The sequence below is a fragment of the Neomonachus schauinslandi genome, chromosome 8, assembly GCF_002201575.2.
Source record: "Neomonachus schauinslandi chromosome 8, ASM220157v2, whole genome shotgun sequence".
Classification (NCBI taxonomy): domain Eukaryota; kingdom Metazoa; phylum Chordata; class Mammalia; order Carnivora; family Phocidae; genus Neomonachus; species Neomonachus schauinslandi.
In genome coordinates, this window is record NC_058410.1 from 16,881,328 (window position 1) to 16,902,629 (window position 21,302).

General features: G+C 37.6%; 1 protein-coding gene across 1 annotated transcript in view; it reads left to right on the forward strand.

Annotated features, from left to right (window-relative positions):
* Positions 1–20,725, forward strand: part of PPIL4 (peptidylprolyl isomerase like 4) — a 38,228-nt gene extending 17,503 nt beyond the window's left edge. The window contains exons 9-13 of the mRNA XM_021693252.2: positions 1,583–1,649; positions 5,525–5,636; positions 7,212–7,308; positions 11,502–11,649; positions 18,052–20,725. Coding sequence (XP_021548927.1) covers positions 1,583–1,649; positions 5,525–5,636; positions 7,212–7,308; positions 11,502–11,649; positions 18,052–18,303 — 676 coding nt within the window. The 3' untranslated portion in view covers positions 18,304–20,725. The remainder of the gene's footprint in view (positions 1–1,582; positions 1,650–5,524; positions 5,637–7,211; positions 7,309–11,501; positions 11,650–18,051) is intronic.
* The last annotated feature ends 577 nt before the right edge of the window (positions 20,726–21,302 follow it).

Genomic DNA, 21,302 nt, shown 5'->3' on the forward strand with positions numbered 1-21,302 from the left:
TGGTGAATTTTACAGATGAGTCTTTTGTACAGTAGGGAAGAAAACTAAGTATATGTGTGTGTATGTGTGCATACAAATATATATATACATAATTGAATGTTTGTCCCACTTCCAGCACACACATTTTTGCTTTAAAACAAGAAGTAAATGGAACAGGCCCCTCATTTCATGTTTTTAAAATGAGACTTATAGGGCGCCTGGGTGGCTCAGTCGGTTAAGTGTCTGCCTTTAGCTCAGGTCATGATCCCGGGGTCCTGGGATGGAGGGAGCCCCACGTCAGGCTCTCTGCTTAGTGGGAGCCTGCTTCTCCCTCTCCCTACCACTCCCCCTGCTTGTACTCTCTCTCTCTCTGTCAAATAAATAAAATAAAAAATAAAAAATAAAATAAAATGAGACTTATGAAATGTGAGGAAATGGATAAGCTGCATGGTTTCAACTCCCATCTTACTGGTCCTTTTACTTGTCAAGATGGATTCGTTCTATATAACAGCTATACTTATGGGGTAAAATTTGAGCTTGGTTTATATTAAAATTCAAAAACTACAAAGCATAAACTTATTAAATGTGTATATATGTATGAATGTACATACATTATTTTACAGTAACATTAGATATTCTGTAATTCCTCTACATTTGGACCAGAAGTGAATTATGACTTAAAAGAATTTTTTAGCAGTAGTTTACTTTTGGCACAGGGAAGTAAATAGTTTTATCTTACACTTTCTTCAGTGCATTAGAAATTTAGGACTATAGGGGTGCCTGGGTGGCTCAGTCGTTAAGCGTCTGCCTTCGGCTCAGGTCATAATCTCAGGGTCCTGGGATCGAGCCCCGCATCGGGCTCCCTGCTTGGCGGGAAGCCTGCTTCTTCCTTTCCCACTCCCACTCCCCCTGCTTGTAGTTCTTCTCTTGCTGTGTCTCTCTCTGTCAAATTAAAAAATTCTTAAAAAAAAAAAAAGAAATTTAGGACTGTAGGCCAAGATTGGGCATTTAGAGTAGAATTGAGATAATTTTGTTACTACACTGGTGAACTACTTTTTTTTAATTGTTATTGAAGAAATTTGGAGGAGTATAGTTCCACGAGTTTAACTTTGATTTTTTTTATAAGAGGTTTTTTGTTTTTTTTTAAATATTTTATTTGTCAGAGAGAGAGCACAAGCAGGGGGAGCGGCAGGCAGAGGGAGAAGCAGGCTCCCCTCTGAGCAAGGAGCTGGATGTGGGACTCGATCCCAGGATCTTGAGATCATGACCTGAGCCGAAGGCAGATGCTTAACGCTTAACCGGCTGTGCCACCGAGGCGCCCCATAAGAGGTTTTTTTTTTTTTAAGATTATTTATTTATGTGAGAGAGAATGAGACAGAGACAGAGGGAGAAGCAGACTCCCTGCTGAGCAGGGAGCCCGACTCAGGATGTGATCCCAGGACTCCGGGATCATGACCTGAGCCAAAGGCAGATGCTTAACTGACTGAGCACCCAGGTGCCCCTTAACTTTGACTTTTAGTAATTGCTTATTTTGTTCTTCACTTTTGAAGAGTAAGGGTGAATGCTTTTTCTTTAAAGTCACTTTTTCCAAACTTTCTTTCAGTTGTGAAGTTATTCGGGATTGGAAGACAGGAGAATCCCTCTGTTATGCTTTTATTGAATTTGAAAAGGTAGGTCATAGTATATATATTTTAAGTTTATATTTATTTTGTTCTTATATAGTGTTAAAATGTGAAAAATTATAGAACTTTCTAGTCTCTGAAATTACAAAATTAGTTTACCCTTTTTCTAGGCACCCAAGAAAAATAATTTTATTATATTCAAATAGAGGGTAAATTCAACATCTGTTGTTGTTAATATATGTACCTTTAGTTTAGGGTCAGGTGCAGTCTGAGTTTATGTATCTTTAAAACTTTAAAGTTTTAGGTGAAATCCTTCACATTGTATATATATGATGATTTTTCAGCATTGTTTATGTAGATCTGTAATTGAGTAATAGAGAACTGGACTGGGTGTAAAGTTCTAGATATTAACCTGAGCTCTGTCATTGACCACCTATTGTATGATATTTGTCAGTTTGTTTAGAACTCTTATTTCTAGGCATTAGCCTCCTTATAAATACAACTTGAATATTGGATTAGATAGTATCTTCTAGATCTATAATAATAATGATGATAGCTTATGTCACTCAAATAACTTTCTTTTTTTTAAAATATTTATTTATTTATTTATTTATTTATTTATTTGACAGAGAGAGAGATAGCGAGAGAGGGAACACAAGCAGGGGGAGTGGGAGAGGGAGAAGCAGGCTTCCCGCAGAGCAGGGAGCCCGATGCGGGGCTCGATCCCAGGACCCTGGGATCATGACCTGAGCCGAAGGCAGACGCTTAACGACTGAGCCACCCAGGCGCCCCTCAAATAACTTTCTTTAAGCTAGGCATTATACTACTTGACCTGCATTTTACCCTCACAACTCTGTGAAATAGATAGGTACTTTCCTCCTTTTCCAAATAACTAAACTGGTGAGACATATAGTGGTCGTGTGACTTGATTAAAGTCATGCCCCTAGTGAATGTCATAGCTGGGATTTGAATTTAGAAAAATCTGACACTGTTCCTATTGCTTTTAGCCACTGTGTGAGGCTGTGTCATTTCTATGCAGCTTTGGACTGATGTGTGTCCAATAGTAGCTCCTTCCAAGTGATAGTTATTCTAGAGCATTTATAGAATACCTTCTATATTTTAGGCACTGCGATAGCAGAAAAAACCAGAATTCCAGAGACCCTCCCTATCACTGCTACTTCTAACATTATAGGCCTGTTTTGTCTAATTTTTAAACTTGCTATAAATGTAAACACAGTATGTGTTTTTTTGTGTCCAGCATCTTTTGCTTAATTTGTAAGATTTACAGGTTACTACATATGTAGTAGCATGTTAACTTTTTTCATTAATTTCCATTGACATGGTATTTCATGGTGTGTATATGGATTTTTGTTGCTATAGAGTATTTTATTATGTGTATATAAAACAATTTAGATTTCCATTCAGCTGTTATGGACACTTGGGTCCTTTGTAGTTTTGAGCTATTATGAAAGGTTCTACTGTAAGCCGTTTCTTCCGTGTGTTTTGGTGTACATATGTATGCATTTCTGTTGGGTGTGTACCTGTGAGTGCATTGCTAGGTCATAGGGTACTTGTGGCTATAGTAGATTTATTTTAATTAGTTTTCCAGGGTGGTTTTGTTTTTTTACCCCCGAAGTGGTTATACTAATTTTCGCTTCCACTAGCAATGTGTGAGAGTCCCTGTTAGTTCTTGGTGTGGTCAGTCTTGAAGATTTTTATCCATTCTGGTGAGTGTGTAGGGGTATCTTATGATGATTTTATTTTGCATTTCCTTGGTTGCGCCCCCTTTCATACATTTATTGCATTTGGATGTCTTTTTTTTTTAAATGAAGTAACTGTTCAAGACTTGGCCACTTTTTGATTGGGTGTTTGGCTGCCTTTTTCTTGATTTGTAAGAATTCTTTACATTTTCTGGATACAAGCTTATTTTTTGGTTATATGTGTTGCAAGTATCTTTTCTATAGATTTGCCTTTTCCCCATTTTTAATGGTGTCTTTTGATAAGCAGAAATTTCTGATTTTTAGTTCAGTTTGTCAATATTTTTCTTATGGCTGGTTTTAAAAAACTTTGTTTACCCCCACAGACATGAAAATATTCTCCAATGCTACCTTTAGAAGGTTTGCTGTGAAAAATCTTTCCCATTTAGATCGGTAATTTGATTTTTGTGTAGTATGTGTATCGTGTTAAATTTCATTTTTCTTACATTGGATAGCAAGGGCACTCAGTATAGTTTATTGAAAAGGTTGTCCTATCCACACAGCTTGGCAGTGCCATCTTTGTCATAAGTCAGGTGCCTACGTAAGTGTAAAATATCTGAGAACTTTCTCTTTAGGGAAAGGGCACAGTGATGCAGTTATGCCTGCCCAAGTATAATCATTACAGATTCATCAAACATACATTGATTGTTGTGGCATCTGGCTGGCTCAGTCAGTAGAGCATGCGACTCTTGGGTCATGAGTTTGAGCCCCATGTTGGATGTAGAGCTTACTTTAAAAGAAAAAAAAATACACTGATTGCCTATCATGTGCCAGATGATGTTCTAAATGATGTAGATACAAAGATGAATAAAGCTTTATATCTTTATGGAGTTTATAATCCATTTAATTCTTTTTTTTTTTTTTTTTTAAAGATTTTATTTATTTATTTGAGACAGAGAATGAGAGACAGAGAGCATGAGAGGGAGGAGGGTCAGAGGGAGAAGCAGACTCCCTGCCGAGCAGGGAGCCCGATGCGGGACTCGATCCCGGAACTCTAGGATCATGACCTGAGCCGAAGGCAGTTGCTTAACCAACTGAGCCACCCAGGTGCCCCTAATCCATTTAATTCTTGACATACATGGTAAATAAATAAATTATAATGTAGTTTTTGTTTTTTTATCTTCTTCTCTGAATTGTCTCTAGTAAGTTGTGAGCACACCAAAGAATATGTTTCCAGGAATATAGGAGATAATTGATCAATGCTGGGTTGAAATGCATTACTTCTAGTCTTCAGATGTCAGAAATGGAGATGGGGCTTTGTAAAGTTGCTGACAGGAAGAATCCTTATGTAACACCGACCTTGGTATCTCAGGCCCACAGTCCATTATCCACACCCCTGGGCGTAGCTGTTTCTGATTTCAGGCTTTTTCAGAACTTAGAAAGGTGTGGACTGTGTAATACTCATCTGGGTCAGCACTCCATAATCATTCACAAAATGTTTCTGCACTGAAACAAATGCGTATTCATACTAAGTGGAATAAATCAAGGCCATGGTCTTCTGTTAGGTCAAGTTTTGTTGTCAAATGGATTTTATTTTATTTTTTTAAAGATTTTATTTATTTGACAGAGAGAGAGACAGCCAGAGAGGGAACACAGCAGGGGGAGTGGGAGAGGGAGAAGCAGGCCTCCTGCCGAGCAGGGAGTCTGATGCGGGGCTCCATCCCAGGACCCTGGAATCATGACCTGCGCCAAAGGCAGACGCTTAACGGCTGAGCCTCCCAGGCTCCCCTGTCAAATGGATTTTAACACCAGATTTATAAAAACAGCTTTCAACTTTCAGAATATTTTTGGGTTTCAAATGAAAGGGTTTGTGGATGGACGTGTACAGCACGATTTGTAAGTGTATGTATGTCCACTACAATCACACTGCCTCGGCTCAAATCCTGGCTCTCACCTTTGCCAGCTGACCTTTGGCAGCTTATGTACCTTTCTAAACGTATGTTTTCTCTTCGAGAAAATGGAGATAATAATAGGTAGTACTTCATATGCTTGTTCTCAGAGTTAACTGAGCTCATAGATGCAGAGCATGCAACAGCATGTGGTGTGTGATAGGCACTCAAATATTAGTGTTAGTAACAACAGACTTGCTGTATTTTCAGTATTTGTTCTAGCTGTAGAAATTTTTTCCATAAAGATTTATGCTTGAGTTTTTGTAATTACTATCAGGAAGAAGATTGTGAGAAAGCATTCTTCAAAATGGACAATGTCCTTATAGACGACAGAAGAATACATGTGGATTTTAGCCAGTCTGTTGCAAAGGTTAAGTGGAAAGGAAAAGGTATGTTGGTTCAGCTTCCTTTGTTTCTGTTCACTGTACATGCATGTGTGTGCATTGTGTGTGTGCGTTTGCACGCGTGTGCCTCTACTTCCTTTGTCTTAGTGCTGTTCATTAGGAGAAATGTTCATTGATGGAACTCTGCCATTTATGGTTTCACGTAGGTGCTAGCAAGAACCTAACATACAGGGGAGTGTGTGAGTGTGTCTGTGTATTTAAGCTGATAGTGAATATATTTACTATTTTTGTGTTATAAATTATTTATAATTACCCATTGCAAACATGGCATATTTGCAAAGTAATGATTTTGATGGTTGTGATGGCTTGGTTCTTCTAGATGCAAAACTCTTTTAAGTTTTTTTGAAGTTTGTTTGTTTTAGTGATCATATGGTAGAAAATTGAAAAGGTGGTGTAAAAAACTCTCCCTTCCCTCATCTATCCATTTCCCTCCCCAGAGGTAACCACTCTTACCTGTTTCTTGTATTATTTTCCACATACATTCTTTGAACATACATACGTATGTATTTATTTTGTTAGAATTTCCTCTTATTTCATGTTTTTATTCCCATGAAGGTTTTATGTATATTTGTAGCTTTCTCTTTTAAAAAAGGAAGTATATATATTTTATACATACAGTTTTCATCTTGGGAGCAGAGGGGCTGCATAGGATGCTTTTTCCTGGCCCTGCCACTGAGGGCCAGTCAAGATATAACAGTAGAGGGGCGCCTGGGTGGCTCAGTTGGTTAAGCGACTGCCTTCGGCTCAGGTCATGATCCTGGAGTCCGGGGATCGAGTCCTGCATCGGGCTCCCTGCTCAGCAGGGAGTCTGCTTCTCCGTCTGACCCTGCCCCTCTCATGCTCTCTCTCTATCTCATTCTCTCTCTCAAATAAATAAAATCTTAAAAAAAAAAAAAGATAATAACAGTAGGTCCTATTTTTCTGAAGGGATTGTTGATTTCATTTCTGGCACTTGGGAGGGAATATAGGTGACTTAAGCAAGAATTTCAAAGCAGAGACAGTTTGTCTTCGGTGTTGTTGCCAGCCCTCCCCTTTCACACCCTTTAGTGAACTTCTGTGTACATTCCTGCTGTCCTGCTATCTGCTTGGTGCTCTGGAGATCTTGGTCAGTGTCTCTTCTGACAGATCAGAGATCTTTAAAGCCTCACTTCTTCCAAACTTCTAAGCCTCTCACATCTCAGACTCCAGTCTCAAGCCCTCAATTTCCTTTGGACCTAAATTTCTCATGGACTTAATGGCCCTACTTAAATACTGCATTATTTCCCAGTGAAATGTATTCACTGTGTCATTTAGGATTTGAAAGTTTGATGTTGTAATACTCACATATATCGTTAGGTGGCAGCATATAGCTACTTAGCAAAACGGGTTTCATTTGAAATAGTAATGGAGAATGAATTACTCTTCTTTTGTTTTCTTCTCAGCCTTTTTCTGTCCGCCAGTATATATGCCACTTATAAAATAGCTGATGTATTATACCTCTTAAAATTAATTTTTGTTCTTTAATAAATTAGGTGAGTTTTTTTACTAAGTCTTTTTTTTTTTTTTTTTTTAAATAAATAGGTGGGAAATACACCAAGAGTGATTTCAAGGAGTATGAAAAGGAACAGGATAAACCGTCTAATTTAGTTTTGAAAGATAAAGTAAAGCCCAAGCAGGAGTATCCTTTACAAGAACCAATTAGTCAATATGTGTAGACCATCCACTCTGTGTAGAATACTGTGTGATATGTTATAAAAAGTCACAGTCTGTAGAAGACAAGGTTCCTGAATCCAGTGGTTTGTGAAGACATCGTTTAGTTTATTGTAATCCTGTTTCAACATCTTACATAAACTTTTCTTTTTTGGTATATTCTCTAATGTATGGATAAGGTTAGGGTTGAAAAAAATCTCTAGCCTAATTCTTTTCCCTCCTTACTCTTAGGTTAAGGTTAACACTTACTCTGAAATCTTCAGGTAAGATTCGTATTTTGTATACAATTGTAATGTTTTAAATTCCTCATACTCAGAAATTTTCTTCATGTAGCTACGCTAAATTCTTGGTGTTAACCTTCCTCATAATATTTAACTCCTTTGGATGGTAAATACGTAGATTAACAAAATCCTGTTGTTCTCTTACATGATTAGGTTGCTTCTTTCTGCTTAGTACATTGTCAGTCTAGCAACAAATATTTATTGGGCTCCTATTTGTATGCAAGAGTTAGCTTTTATAGGATTAAAAAATCCATTGACTTGACCATTTTAATTTAGGTTCTTCCAAGTTTTAGTTGAGACAAGTAAAAATCAGTGAAACATACTATTTACATTATGTCATTTTAATTTGTTCATTGATATTCTCATTATAAATCTATCACTCTTCACATTGCTAAAGTTATTTCTTTTGTGATTCTTTCTGGTAAATGGTTTCTTTGTTTCCTAATTCCTGTTGGTGTTTTAGGGATTCTTTTTCCCACACTGTCTTAGACATTTCTTTTCCAAGTATTCATCAAGGAAAGATGAATATCAGGTTGACTTGTTACATACTCATTTTAAAAAATGTGTTGACTGTCTACAGTGCATAAAGCATTGTAAGGCATAAGAGGTGTAAGAGGAGGATAAAGTCTGATACGTACTGACATGAGGAGGAGGCTTTCACACGCAAGCACACCGAACAGTAAGCTGAGATATAGTCTAAAAAGATGGAACATAAGGGGGGATATGATTGAAATATTAAAATCATAAAAGGTATGGATGGAATACACTTGAGATTTATTTGACAAATCTTTGAAATTAAATTTAGGCTAACCACTAGTAGCTGCAGCTGGCAGAAGGGAAGTGTGTAGGGCAGATAAAAGGAAGTACAGACATAGAGTGTAAGGTACAAGGAGGTGTCTTTCATCTTTTCCCTCATAGAGGTAAGTAGTTCAGGCTGAAAAGAAAGAATATGTAGTATTAAAATGTTCTAAATTCAAGATGATAGATTACTAAAAGTTAAGAAAAGAAACCAGGCATGTTTGAGAATAAATCTGTAGCCCAGTTACTATCCAATAGAAGTTTCTACAGTGATGGAAACTATCTCCACCATCCAGTGTGGCTACTAACCACATGTGGTTTTTGAACATGTGAAATGGACTGAGGAACTGAATTGTAAAGTTTGCTTAATTTTAATTAATTTAAACAACCACATGTGGCTAGTATTGAACAGTGTCTGCTTTCAGTCTTTTGAAATTAATGGAGAAGACAGACATGACCTGATGCAAACCATTGTTAATTATTCTCAAACAGAATATTAAACAAGGAAAAAGGAAATTCTTGAGTCTGACCCAGTAAGATAGTCTTTCTTGGTAACTGATTTCATTTTAGCAAGGCATTTATAATCTCAGGTACAATAATAGAGTGACAGAACATGTGTTTGTAATATGTAAGAGATATATATATATTTTTTCCCCCCCCACCTTGTATATTATGTATTATGTGACTTAATATGGCAGGGAAAGGAGATTCAGAGGACAGTCTAATAATCAGATTAAGTTTAGTGGGGTTTTTTAAATATATAATTAGATAAGCTTTAAGTTAAAAAGGCATGGTGGAGATACACTTTTATGGCTCTGGAGAGAAAGTGAAATTATTGTAAATTAGACTACTAATAAGATTAAAAATAGAACAAAAGGAAAGGCAAGTTTAATTTGACCGGGGTAGACCTTGGGGAATAAATTGGGGAAAGGAAGTCAGAGAGATCACAAATCTATGGTTAATTCAAAGGACTTTGGAAAGATTTGACACATGCAAGTGTTGCCTATAGTAGTGAGTAGAAGATAGTGGGTAAGCGAGGGAGAAGAGATGTGACAAGTGTCTTGGCGATATGGTAAATAATCAACAAGTACTTATTTGGCGTCTGTTACACACCCAGCTTAGCAGTGAAACATAGCCCCTGCCCTCATAGACCTTACGTTTTATTGTTGGAGGGGTGATGAACAGACATTAAATAATTACCAGGAATCAAATATAAATATGTCTAGAGTGTTGCAAAGAAGTACATTTGTGGGATATGGGCTTATAGAGGTGAGGAGTCAGGGAGGACCCTCAGGTAACACTAAGAGAAGTGACATTAAAGCTGCACCTTGAATATGGGGGGAGAGCTATGATGGGAGGCTGTTTTCTCTGACTTGATCCATCATTTAAGAAATCCAGTTTATGTTATGCCCAGCACAATCCAAGTACAGCCATTTACACGCACACATAATTGAAACAGAAATGCCATAGTATTTTTATTAGGTGCCATATATTGTTTTCTATTCTACATTATTACAAAATGCTGGCTGTGACACACTAAATGGATTTTGGACGGAGGGAGCTGCATGTGTAAAGCAACACAGTGAGTGAAATCCTGGGCAAGGCTGTTGAATTTGTCCCTGCAAAAGGAGAGGCTCCAGAAGCTACTCTGGAAACAGTGTGACATAGTATAAAGGAGAAAAGAAGTTAGAGATAATGGAGTAGGAATAGGATATGGTACAGGCTGACTGGCCATCTTTAGCCATCTTGTGAAAAGCCAAGAGGATGCGGCATTTTCCTGCTCAATGTTATGTAGAAGTGAGACGTCCCCGAGGAAGGCATAGAGCTGCAGTGTCGTGCAAACAGACCCGACGTTCTGGTCCTGAGGGAAGTGTGTCCCCCATTCCTCTAGTTGCACATGCCCTCTAAAACAGCTTTGTGTGGTGGGCTTCCTCCTAAGCTTTTTTTTTGAAAACCACTATTGTGGCCCTTGTCAGCCTTCCTCAAACACTATTTTAGAATTTGAGATTATTTTCAACAGAGTGTAACGGTTTTGTATTTTCTCTTATTCTAAGACATAATAGTATATTAGAGAAAATACATCTCTCTGAATTAAAACACATTATCATAATTTTTATACCACATTTATGTGAAATTAAGACAAGATTCACTCATGTCTATAAATATTGAGTCACTGTGTTGTACACCTGAAACTAATACAATATTGTATGTCAGCTACACTTCAACTAAGAAAAAAAGATCCACTCACAATTTACCATCTAGACAAATGATACCATTTCTCATTGTTTCTTTCATATCTTGATCTTTTATAATTTGTAAAGTTATGATTACCATATGGTATAAATATTTCAAGCTTTTTCCACTTTTAATTTTTCATAAACACTTTTCTGGTTTTTTTCATAGCATTCACTTATCATTGCTAATAACTTTCTTTGTATATCCTGTTGAAGTTCTACAGTATATTTAAGAATGTCCTTATTACTAGGCTTTTGTTACTCTCGGTTTCTGTTACAAAAAATAATTGTTGTATATACCTTTGTTCGTTTAACTTATTTTAATCTATTATAAATTCTTCAATTTAAATATGGCGGCTCTTGCGAGGCATTGCTAAATTTCCTCCTATAGGATTGAACTAATTAGTACTTCAAAAGAGGTGTCACATGAATGTATCTTCTATCTCCTGTAGCTCCTCTGGCATTGGGGTTTGTCATATCTTAATTTTTTCCAGTGAAACTTACCTCATTTTGTAAGTTTAAGTTTTTTTCAATCCTGACAAATAGGTTTCCTTATTTTTTATGGCTACTTAAATTTTCATTTGTGGATTTAGCTTTTTTTGCCCTCCATGTTTTTTGCCCACTCACTTGCCAGTTGTTAATTGTTTATTTAAGGTCAGGGTTCTTTCCATTTTTCCTGAAAGAAAATACGAAGTAGTTATGTTTCAGAAAAAGACTCTATGCTGTGAGGTGCTTTTTGCTTTAAAAAATTACCTTTAGCCTCATGGCCTCCTTTGGTTACCAGATTCTTATGTTTTGATGTATTATCAGTGTCAGTTCTCACATCTGTCCTTAACTAGCTGCTGCAGTGCAAAATATGATCTTGTACTAGATGAGCAAGCCGAAGATTCAAAATCAAGTCACTCACACACAAGTAAAAAACACAAGAAGAAAACTCGTCACTGCTCTGAAGAAAAAGAAGATGAGGACTACATGCCGATCAGAAATACTAATCAGGTACTTGTAATGTCCAGCCTTAGCTGTAGAGAGAAATATTTTATCCCTCTGTAAATTACTTCTGAGTGACATAATATAGGGGGTAAGGGTATAGTTCTGAACAGGGTGGCCATGTTCCTAACTCTAGAACATAGAATGGTTTCACTGGGGTGATGGACTGTAGTTTTTGAGAATGTATCTCACAAATGGTAAAAGATTGTTTTCAGAGTAACTTAGTATATCATCCAGTTCCATATTGTGAAACGAGTGATTTCTGAACCTGTGGACACTTACTTAACTCCCATCAGGTGCAAGTGTGGTTGTGCTGAAAAAGTGCTCATTTGTCATTTTAACTTACCACCAAGTGCTATGGATAGTACTTACAGCTCTTGAAGTTTTTTTTTTTAAATTTATTTTTTATTATTTATATATTTTTAAAAGATTTTTATTTATTTATTTGAAAGAGAGAGCATGAGCAGGGGGAGGGGGAGAAGCAGACTCCCCTGCTGAGCAGGGAGCCCGATGCGGGACTCGATCCCGGGACTCCAGGATCATGACCTGAGCCAAAGGCAGTCACTTAACCGACTGAGCCACTCAGGCTCCCGGCTCTTGAAGTTTTAAGACCTGTGAAACATTTATGCCCTTCCATATTGTGTATCTGAAATAAAAAGAGCACTCATAATTAACTTGATCATCCCAAATGTGTTCTTGAACAATACATGTTCTTTTTTTTTAAGATTTATTTATTTATTTGTGTGTGTATGAGAGAGAGAGAAAGAGGGAGAACCATCACTAGCAGGGGAGGGGCAGAGAGATAAGCAGACTGCCTGCTGAGCTCAGAGCCTGACAGGGGGCTTAATCGCAGGACCCTGAGATCATGACCTGAGCGGAAGTCAAAGTCAGACCCTCAGCTGACTGAGCCACCCAGGTGCCCCAACAATACATTTTCTAAGACAGTGATACTAATAATTCCTCAAAGAAAATTGATTCTAGTGAGAAGTCATTTCTAGCCTGCGTTTTGGCTCTCAGTTAAATGAAAAGCAAATTACAGGACAGCCCCTTGCTTTTGTGTTACCATGGGAGGACTTTGGAGCAGGGCCTGGTGGGTAAAGAGATTTTAGTAGGCAGAGGTGAGAGGGTGAAAATTCAAGATGGTGAGAATGGCACGTCAAGCAAAGACCCAGAGAAGGAGAGATGTAGTATGGTTGGCAAAGTGCAGGATTGGCTTCAGAGAAGCTAGGTGGAAGTTTCTGCATCACTAGCCATTGATGTGGCCTCAACAAGTTACTGCGCTTTCTGAGCCACAGCTGCCTCCTCTGTGAAATTGAGATTATACTTATCTCACAGGTATGTTGTCAAGATTAAGTGAAGAGAAGTGTGTGTGCACACATTTTCTACACTGGCTGTTATTTTACTATTACAGTCAAATTACTGTGTTTTGTCATGATTATTCTTTTTTTAAATTACTGTGTTTTAAATCAGAATAGTTTCTGTGGTAAGGCCATTCATTGGATTCATATTTTAATTAATTTGTTTCTTTTCAGTGTTTAGAGATTGCTTTAAATAATTTTTTGTGTGTTTTGTAGTTTTAAAATTTTCTTGTATGCTTCCAAAGTAAAATCTGCGAAGCGGTACGTGTGGAGAACCTAGATTCTTCCCCCTACCCTTCACTTCTGCCCCCACGGCAGCCCCTCAGTATGTTTCATGGGTTGTTCTTCATTTTTAAAAAATTTCAGCAGATATGTATTTTATATATAATATTCTTAGTTTCCTCTGTTCTAGATAGCATGTATTCCTACTCCTCGCTGTCATCTTGAGGACCTCTCTTTTTCCATAGCCTTTTTGCTGTTTAAAGAGTGCCCTCGTTCATGCCCTGCCCTCAGTGTTTAAGTCACACCTTTCCTCTGTTCCTCAGTTCTCCCAACTAAGACGCACATGAATCAGTGACAGCTAGCGGCGTCTGTGTGCGTACAGTGTGAGGTGGATACGATTTTCCCCATTTCACAACCGAGAAAGTGAAAACTGAAGAGTTTAAGTGACTTGCCCTGGTTTTACAGCGCTCATCAGTAGCAGAGCCACAGTGTGAATCCGGACTTGTTCTCCTAGCCGCTCTGCTGCTGCTCTGACCTGGAGTATATTGCTGGCGGTTTGCTATTGCTAGTCGGATAAAATTGGTCTCCTCGTGTGATATTCCAGTGTCATCTGCCTGGCACAGCTCCCTCTTAATTTCTGTACTGTATTAGTTTGGCCTGAAACCACCCCAGTCTTTTGAAATGGTGGCTGTGTCACATTTCTATGAATATTTAGCATGTTTTCCACTGGAACTCGTTGATCTCCGCCCCCTGCGTCACCCCGGACCACCGTCCATGTTTTTTTAGCCGCGGCTTCCCGTCCTGCACTTGCACATGGACTCCTCAGTGAGTTTAGGCCTGACGTGCAGTATGTTGGTCTATTTGCAATAATCAGAGGTCCAAGAAATCCAAAATCTGGCTGCATTTTGAGTCTCTGATTTTGTGCATCCCTTTTGTGCATCTTTTTTTATCCTGCTGTTTGATTACTTTAAAACTTTACAATAGAAAATATTTTTCTTTTTTGGCATGGAGTAAAAGCCATCAAGTAGTTTTTTGGGGGAATGTGGTTAGAACTTTTTAAAATAATTTTAAATCAGTTGGCAATTACAAAGTTGTTAAGTTCCAACTAATAATCTCCTAACTTATTTCTCCCCTCAAAGCAAATGTTTTTTGATTTTGTACTTTGATTTAATAATACAAGTATACTAATTTTCTTTCCAATAAAATAGCGTCTGTATTTAACAGTTTAGTGGGCCCTATTTTTTGTTTTATTATTCTGATTTTTATCCTTTTGATTTCAGTCTCAAAAATATAATCATTAAAGGGAATTTTCAGTACTAGGTTATTCTCAGGTATAGCTCAGATTTTCCTATTTGTTGGTATTTTGCTTGGTGGGCCTAGTTTCCTAAGAATATTTTAACTTATTTCTTCAAGTTCTTTGTTTTTTATTGAGTGACAGCCTTACTGTTCAATTTGAAAACTTCTGTGTTTAATTTTTCCACCTCATGTCTTTATTCCAGAGATGGTTACTATGTTGTTGAGGTTTGGGTTTTACTGGGGTTCCAGGAAGTGAGTTTTCGGCTGTGGGTTGCCTGGCTGAGAAGTACGCATCCTGGTTGTCAATCCTCCTCTGTGGCTTTCGTAGGTGTTTATTATTCTTATAATTGGGGACTCTATTTTTGCTGTCATTTTGATCAGTTAATGTTATTTTAGTGATTTAGATTTAACTAAATCTTTGATTTACTCCTAGAGACCTGAGCAAGGATAGCTTTTAGTTTAGATTTTTTTGGACTGCTTTACATGAAATCATTGGATAGGTTAAGGTGATTGCTTTAAATTGTCCACTTAAAAAATAAATAAATTGGCCATTTTATGGTGTTTTTTCTTTCCTTTTTAGCCACATACTAGTTTAGTCATTTTGTCTTATGGCTTAAGTGTATAAAATGATAGAATTTTTTTAAAGTCTGTACTGGAAGGGACTTACAGCCCATCTAATTCATTCCCTTCCCCTTAGATGTAAAGATCCTGACCCCACAGGCCTGTGGCCCTTTGTAGTTTAATGAGAGAGCTAGAACTTTAACATTATATTGATTCAGTCAGGTATGGGTTTTTTTCATTATTCTGTACCACCCCCTTTTCAATTTTATATGTCAAGTTACTGATCAATTAAAAAATTATCTCCACCCTGTACAGATCTCTTGAGTCTCACTTTCCTTATTTGCTAGAATGAGGGTAATATTGTACTCCAAAAGCACTTAGCACTGTGCTAGCACATACTTAAAGGATCAGTTCTAATATGGCTTCATCCAGCCATCTGACCTTTTCCTCTTCATGAACATGGTGCTGATTCTTCCTTGCTTTTCAGTTTTCACTTCTACTCCGTGCATTAGCCTTCTTGCAGCCAATCCACAGCCAAACCCACTCATTCTTTGAGGTTAATCTCAAGTCCTAACTTCTCTATGAAACCTTCCCTGGTAAATCTAACCTCAAGATTATTTCTTGTTTGACACATCTCCTAAATGGCAAAGACCATTTGAACCTAGAGTTGCCCAACTTTAAAGCTTGTATAGCTTTGAAAAATACTCCCAAGTAGGAGAGGTTTTAAGGTTTCAGTGCATTTCAGATTTTCAGCTTCATCAAGTTTTTCAAAGAATTAAATACTGTATAATCTTTTATCTCCTTCTCTCTTATTTTAAACACTCAAAGCACTTAAGTGCCTCTTTGTATAATTACTAAAGATTTTATACTTATACATCAGTTAGCAGTCTCTCCATTTTAAAAGTTTGTTGTCTCAACCAATACAGGAGTTAAGTATACAGACAGAATAGTACACAGATATTTACATTTTGTATATGTTACAGGAAGCACAAAAAATTCTTTTATCTAGGGCTGTCATATATTGCTAGAAAGTAGTAGTTAAAGAGTTAAACCAAGTACTCACTTTCTACCTCTGGAACTCTTACAGAGTGAGAATAACTATTTAGGGATTGTGCAGGAAATCATGAAACAGTTTATAAAGTTGTATTCCACAAACACTGATTATAACAATCATGTTAGATCTATTTTCACATGCTGCAATCTCCATGCCAGGTGTAATATACAGTATCTAGACAATATATCGAATAATTATGAATCCTTTGCTTGAAACCCAGTCCTTAACCATGGGTATTCATCACTCTAGATTTGAAAGCTTGACATTTACATCTATTTTATTTATTTATTTTTTTAAAATTTTTTTTTAAAGATTTTATTTATTTATTAGAGAGAGAGAGAGAGAATGAGAGAGAGAGAGCATGAGAGGGGGGAGGGTCAGAGGGAGAAGCAGACTCCTTGCTGAACAGGGAGCCCGATATGGGACTCGATCCTGGGACTCCAGGATCATGACCTGAGCCGAAGGCAGTCGCTTAACCAACTGAGCCACCCAGGCGCCCCTACATCTATTTTAATAATGTCTGTGGTGATAGAGTTGGGACCCTTGGGAACTCAATCCTTAGGATTTTGCTTTCCTCTGAGAGAAATCTTTTAAGGAAGTTGAATTTTATGAACTGTCTCTTGAAAGAACATTGGCTCTGGTCTCTTTAGATTTTGGCCACTTGCTGAGATACTCATTTTATTTTACTTTATTTTTTTAAGTAGGCTCCATGCCCAGTGTGGAGTCCAAGGCAGGGCTTGAACTCATGACCCTGAGATCAAGACCTGAGCTGAGATGAAGAGTCAGATGCTCAACCAACTGAGCCACCCAGGTGCCCCCAAGATAGTCATTTTAATTAGGGATAGAACACAAACAGAAATAGAATTGTTGTAACTAGCCCTCTTCATATAGGAAAATTAGTATTGTTACTTAAAAATTAGTAAGAATAGAATTTAGGGTCACTGGGTGGCTCACCTGCTTAAGATTCTCTCCCTCTACCCCCCTCCTCTCTCTGTCTCTGTCTCTATCTCTCTCACCGCCCCCCCCCAAAAGAATTTAATGTATCTACTCTGGTGGCCCATTGTTTCTTAACTCATTTTTAAAGAAATATGTAAATAAACGATTTTATTTATTTATTTATTTATTTATTATTTTTTAAAGAGTTCCTTATTAGAGAAAGAGTGCATGCACATGCAGGGGGAGGGGCAGAGGGAATCTCAGGCAGACTCCCCTCCGAGTGTAGAGCCTGACATGGGTCTCCGTCTCATGACCCATGAGATCATGACTTGAGTCAAAACCAAGAGTCAGATGCTTAACTGACTGAGCCACCCAGGCACCCCAATAAATGATTTTAATAAAAAACATATATCAGCCTAATATAAACAAGGAAAATATATTTGAAGATTTGAAGAGTTGTTATAAAATAAACACTTTAAAAATAATCACTCAGACTAAAGTATGCAGTATCTGTTTTATCGACTTGTCTAAAACCTCTTCCGGCTATGTTATTTAAATGTCTTCCTTATAGGGTTTTTATGGGAATTTTAGTAATTCCATTGCAGATCAATTGGGGAGTGGAGGAGGGAATGGGTAGAAAGGTGACCAGCCACAGCCAGAATTCTTGGTATTGCGATTTTCTCTAAACAGTTGTTCTAATTTCAGTTGGGTGGATTTCAGTTCTTTGTTTTTGGATCTGATCCTTCAGTTCAGCTGAAGTAGTAGTTACAAAGCAATGAGATTGATAAGAAAAATGATTAAGTCTTTTTCTGAATTATTTTTGCTTTCTAATTTATGAGATTCTTGGGATTAGTGGTGGTGGTCAAATTTGAGCTGTTACAGCTTCTTGCTATGGTAGACTTTCTGAGTTTTATTAATTGACAGTACCTATAAAATGATTATTTTACGGATTCACTTGTAACTCTCTCTCCATTCCTTTGACAGGATATCTACAGGGAGATGGGGTTTGGTCACTATGAAGAAGAAGAAAGCTGTTGGGAGAAACAGAAGAGTGAAAAGAGAGACCGACCTCAAAACCGAAGTCGTAGCCGATCTCGAGAAAGGGATGGCCACTATAGTAGTAGTCACAAATCCAAATATCAGACTGACCCCTACGAAAGAGAACGGAGTAAAAAGAGAGACCGAAGCAGGAGTCCCAAGAAATCCAAAGATAAAGAAAAATCTAAGTACAGATGAAAAATGAGGAATCAGACATGAGTGGCTAATGTATTCACTGTTGTCTAACTTAGAGCATCAGCTATTCAGATTTTGTGTCAAAGCCGTTAAAGACTCTGCTTGTTACTTTTTTTCACACTAGGGTTATGGCCCTTTTCAGTTGATACTGATTGTATAGGGCACAGAAAGACAATAAAAAACTGAACATTTTCTTTGTATACTTTTTTACACTACTTTTATTGTTATACATAAACAGTAGTCTTCATTTTTAAAGTCTTTCACATTTTCCACTCTTCTTTTTTTTAAATGAAGTATTTCATACTTACAAAAATTCACAAACATGTATATATAAGGTATAAAGAATAGTAAATATTTGTGTGCCCATGAGCCAGCTTAAGAAATAGAATATCACCTGCATTTTAGAAACTTTCTTTATGCTCTCTCCTCAAATGATGATTATTCTGAATTTTGTATTTGTCATTCTCTTGCTTGTTATAGTTTTACACCAATGTATGTATTCTGAAATGAAATGTTAAATTTTGTATGTTTTTGAATTTTATATAAATGGCATAATGTATGTTTACTTCTGTGACTTGCTTTTTTCAACTTAGTATTTTTTAGAGAGTCATTCATTTTTATTGCTTTATAGTATTGTACAAATAGACCACAATTTACCCATTCTTCTGTTAATGGACATTTGGAGTTGTTGGTTTGTTTTTGTTTTTGTTATTGCAAACAGTGCTGCTATGAACATTCTGTATCTAGGAGTGATATTGCTTGCTCACATGGTATGAATATTTTCATCTTTACAAGATAATGCCAAATTATATTCTGCAGTGGCTGAACCAGTTTATACCCCAACCAGCTCTATGTGAGTTACCTTTGTTTTACATCATCTCGAACACGTCTTAGTTTCAGACTTTTAAATTTTGCCAATGTAGTGGATGCTTAGTGGTACCTTCTTGTGGTTTCCAGCAAGAAGACTACTATTATTCTTATATTTGTTCTTCTATATGTAACTTGTTCTTTTTCTCTGGCTGCTTTTACTGTTTTCTCTTTATCACTGCTGTTGTGCAATTTGATTATGATGTGCTTGGTGTAGTTTTTTTTCACGTTTCTTCTGCTGGGGCTGTTTACCTACAGGTTTATGGTTTTCACCAAATTTGGAAGAACTATGGGTATTATTTATTCAGTTTTTTTTCTGTCCCTCCCCTCCTCTCACTCCTCTCCTAAGACTCCAATGACTTGTATGTTAGGCCATCTGATGTTGTCACACATTATACTGATGTTCCATTTGGGTGAAGTCTTTTTCTCCTGTTCCATATTGAGTAGTTTCCATGGCTGTGTCCTCAAGTTCATTAATCTTTTCTCCTGAAGTATCTAATCTTCTGTTAATCCCATCCAGTTTATTTTTCACCTCAGACGTAATTTTTTAATTTTAGAAGTTCCATTTGGGTCTTTTTTATATCCCCCATGCTTTTCCTTAACAGGCTCATGCTTTCCTCCATTTTTTTTTTTTTTAAACACCTGGAGTACGTTAATAATAGCTGTGCTAATGTACTTGATCATTCTGTCATTGGTATCATTTCTGGTCTATTTCTATTGATTGATTTTTTTCCCCACCCATTATTGAGTTGTAATTTACTTTTCACTGGTAATTTTTGGATTTTACATTGCTGTGTACTAGAGTTCTTGTGTTCCTTTAAATATATTGAGCTTTTTCTGGAACATAAGTTACTTGGAAACAGTCTGAGCCTTTCATAGCTTGCCTTTTAAGTATAATGAGGTAGGACCAGAAGAGCTTTTAGGGCTAATTTGGCTCACTACTGAGGTAATACCCTCTGAATAATCTCCCCTTTGCTTAGTCTCTTAGGAGATTTCTCCTCTCTGGCTATTGGGAACAAGAACAATTTTGAGCCCTATATGAGCTCCCAGGTTGTGCTGCCTGCTCTTTTCTGGTGGTTCTTTCCCACCTTCGGGTAGTTTCCTCCTGTGTATACACTGATTAGGATTCAGCTGAAGACTCAGGCAAACCCTCTGTAGATGTGGAACTCTCCCTCTGTAGTTCCGTCCTCTTTCCAGTACTCTGCCCTACAAACTGCATCTTGGCTCTGCCAACTCTCTCCCCCCAGAGACTCCCAGGCTCTTCAGAGTCACACCCGTCATAGTGCTACAGTGTAGAAGTCGCACAGTTAGCTCAGGCAGTTGTCACTTTCTTGTTGGTTTTCCTTCTCTCAAGAGTCACTGGCTTGCGCTGGCTCCTGTCCAGCGCCTGAAAAACTTGGCAGCAGATCTTCTGCGCAGGTCTTTAGTTGTTTAAAACGGGGAAGGTAAATCCTGGTCCTGTCACTTCTTTTTGGCCTGAGTGGAATTCTCGCTATTTAAATTTGCATTTTTTTTTTTTTTTAAGATTTTATTTATTTGTGAGAGAGAGAATGAGAGACAGAGAGCATGAGAGGGAGGAGGGTCAGAGGGAGAAGCAGACTCCCTGCTGAGCAGGGAGCCGGATGTGGGACTCGATCCCGGGACTCCAGGATCATGACCTGAGCCGAAGGCAGTCGCTTAACCAACTGAGCCACCCAGGCGCCCTAAATTTGCATTTCTTAAATGCTAACAAGGTTGAGCATTTTTTGGTATGTATTTTTTTTTTAAAGATTTTATTTATTTGACACAGAGACACAGCGAGAGAGGCAACACAAGCAGGGGGAGTGGGAGAGGGAGAAGCAGGCTTCCTGCGGACCAGGGAGCCCAATGGGGGCTCGATCCCAGGACCCTGGGATCATGACGTGAGCCGAAGGCAGACGCTTAACGACTGAGCCACCCAGGCGCCCCTTTTTGTATGTATTATATTCATTCCCAGTTGCTCTCTGTGACGTTTTACATGTCTTTTGCCCATTTTATGTGAAGTTACTGTCTTTCTTACAGAATTCTTTAAGGAGTTTTTCTTCAGGACTGTGGATACTAATCCATTATTACGATTAGATGTTGTAAACATTTTCTCTCAGTTTGTGGCTTATTTT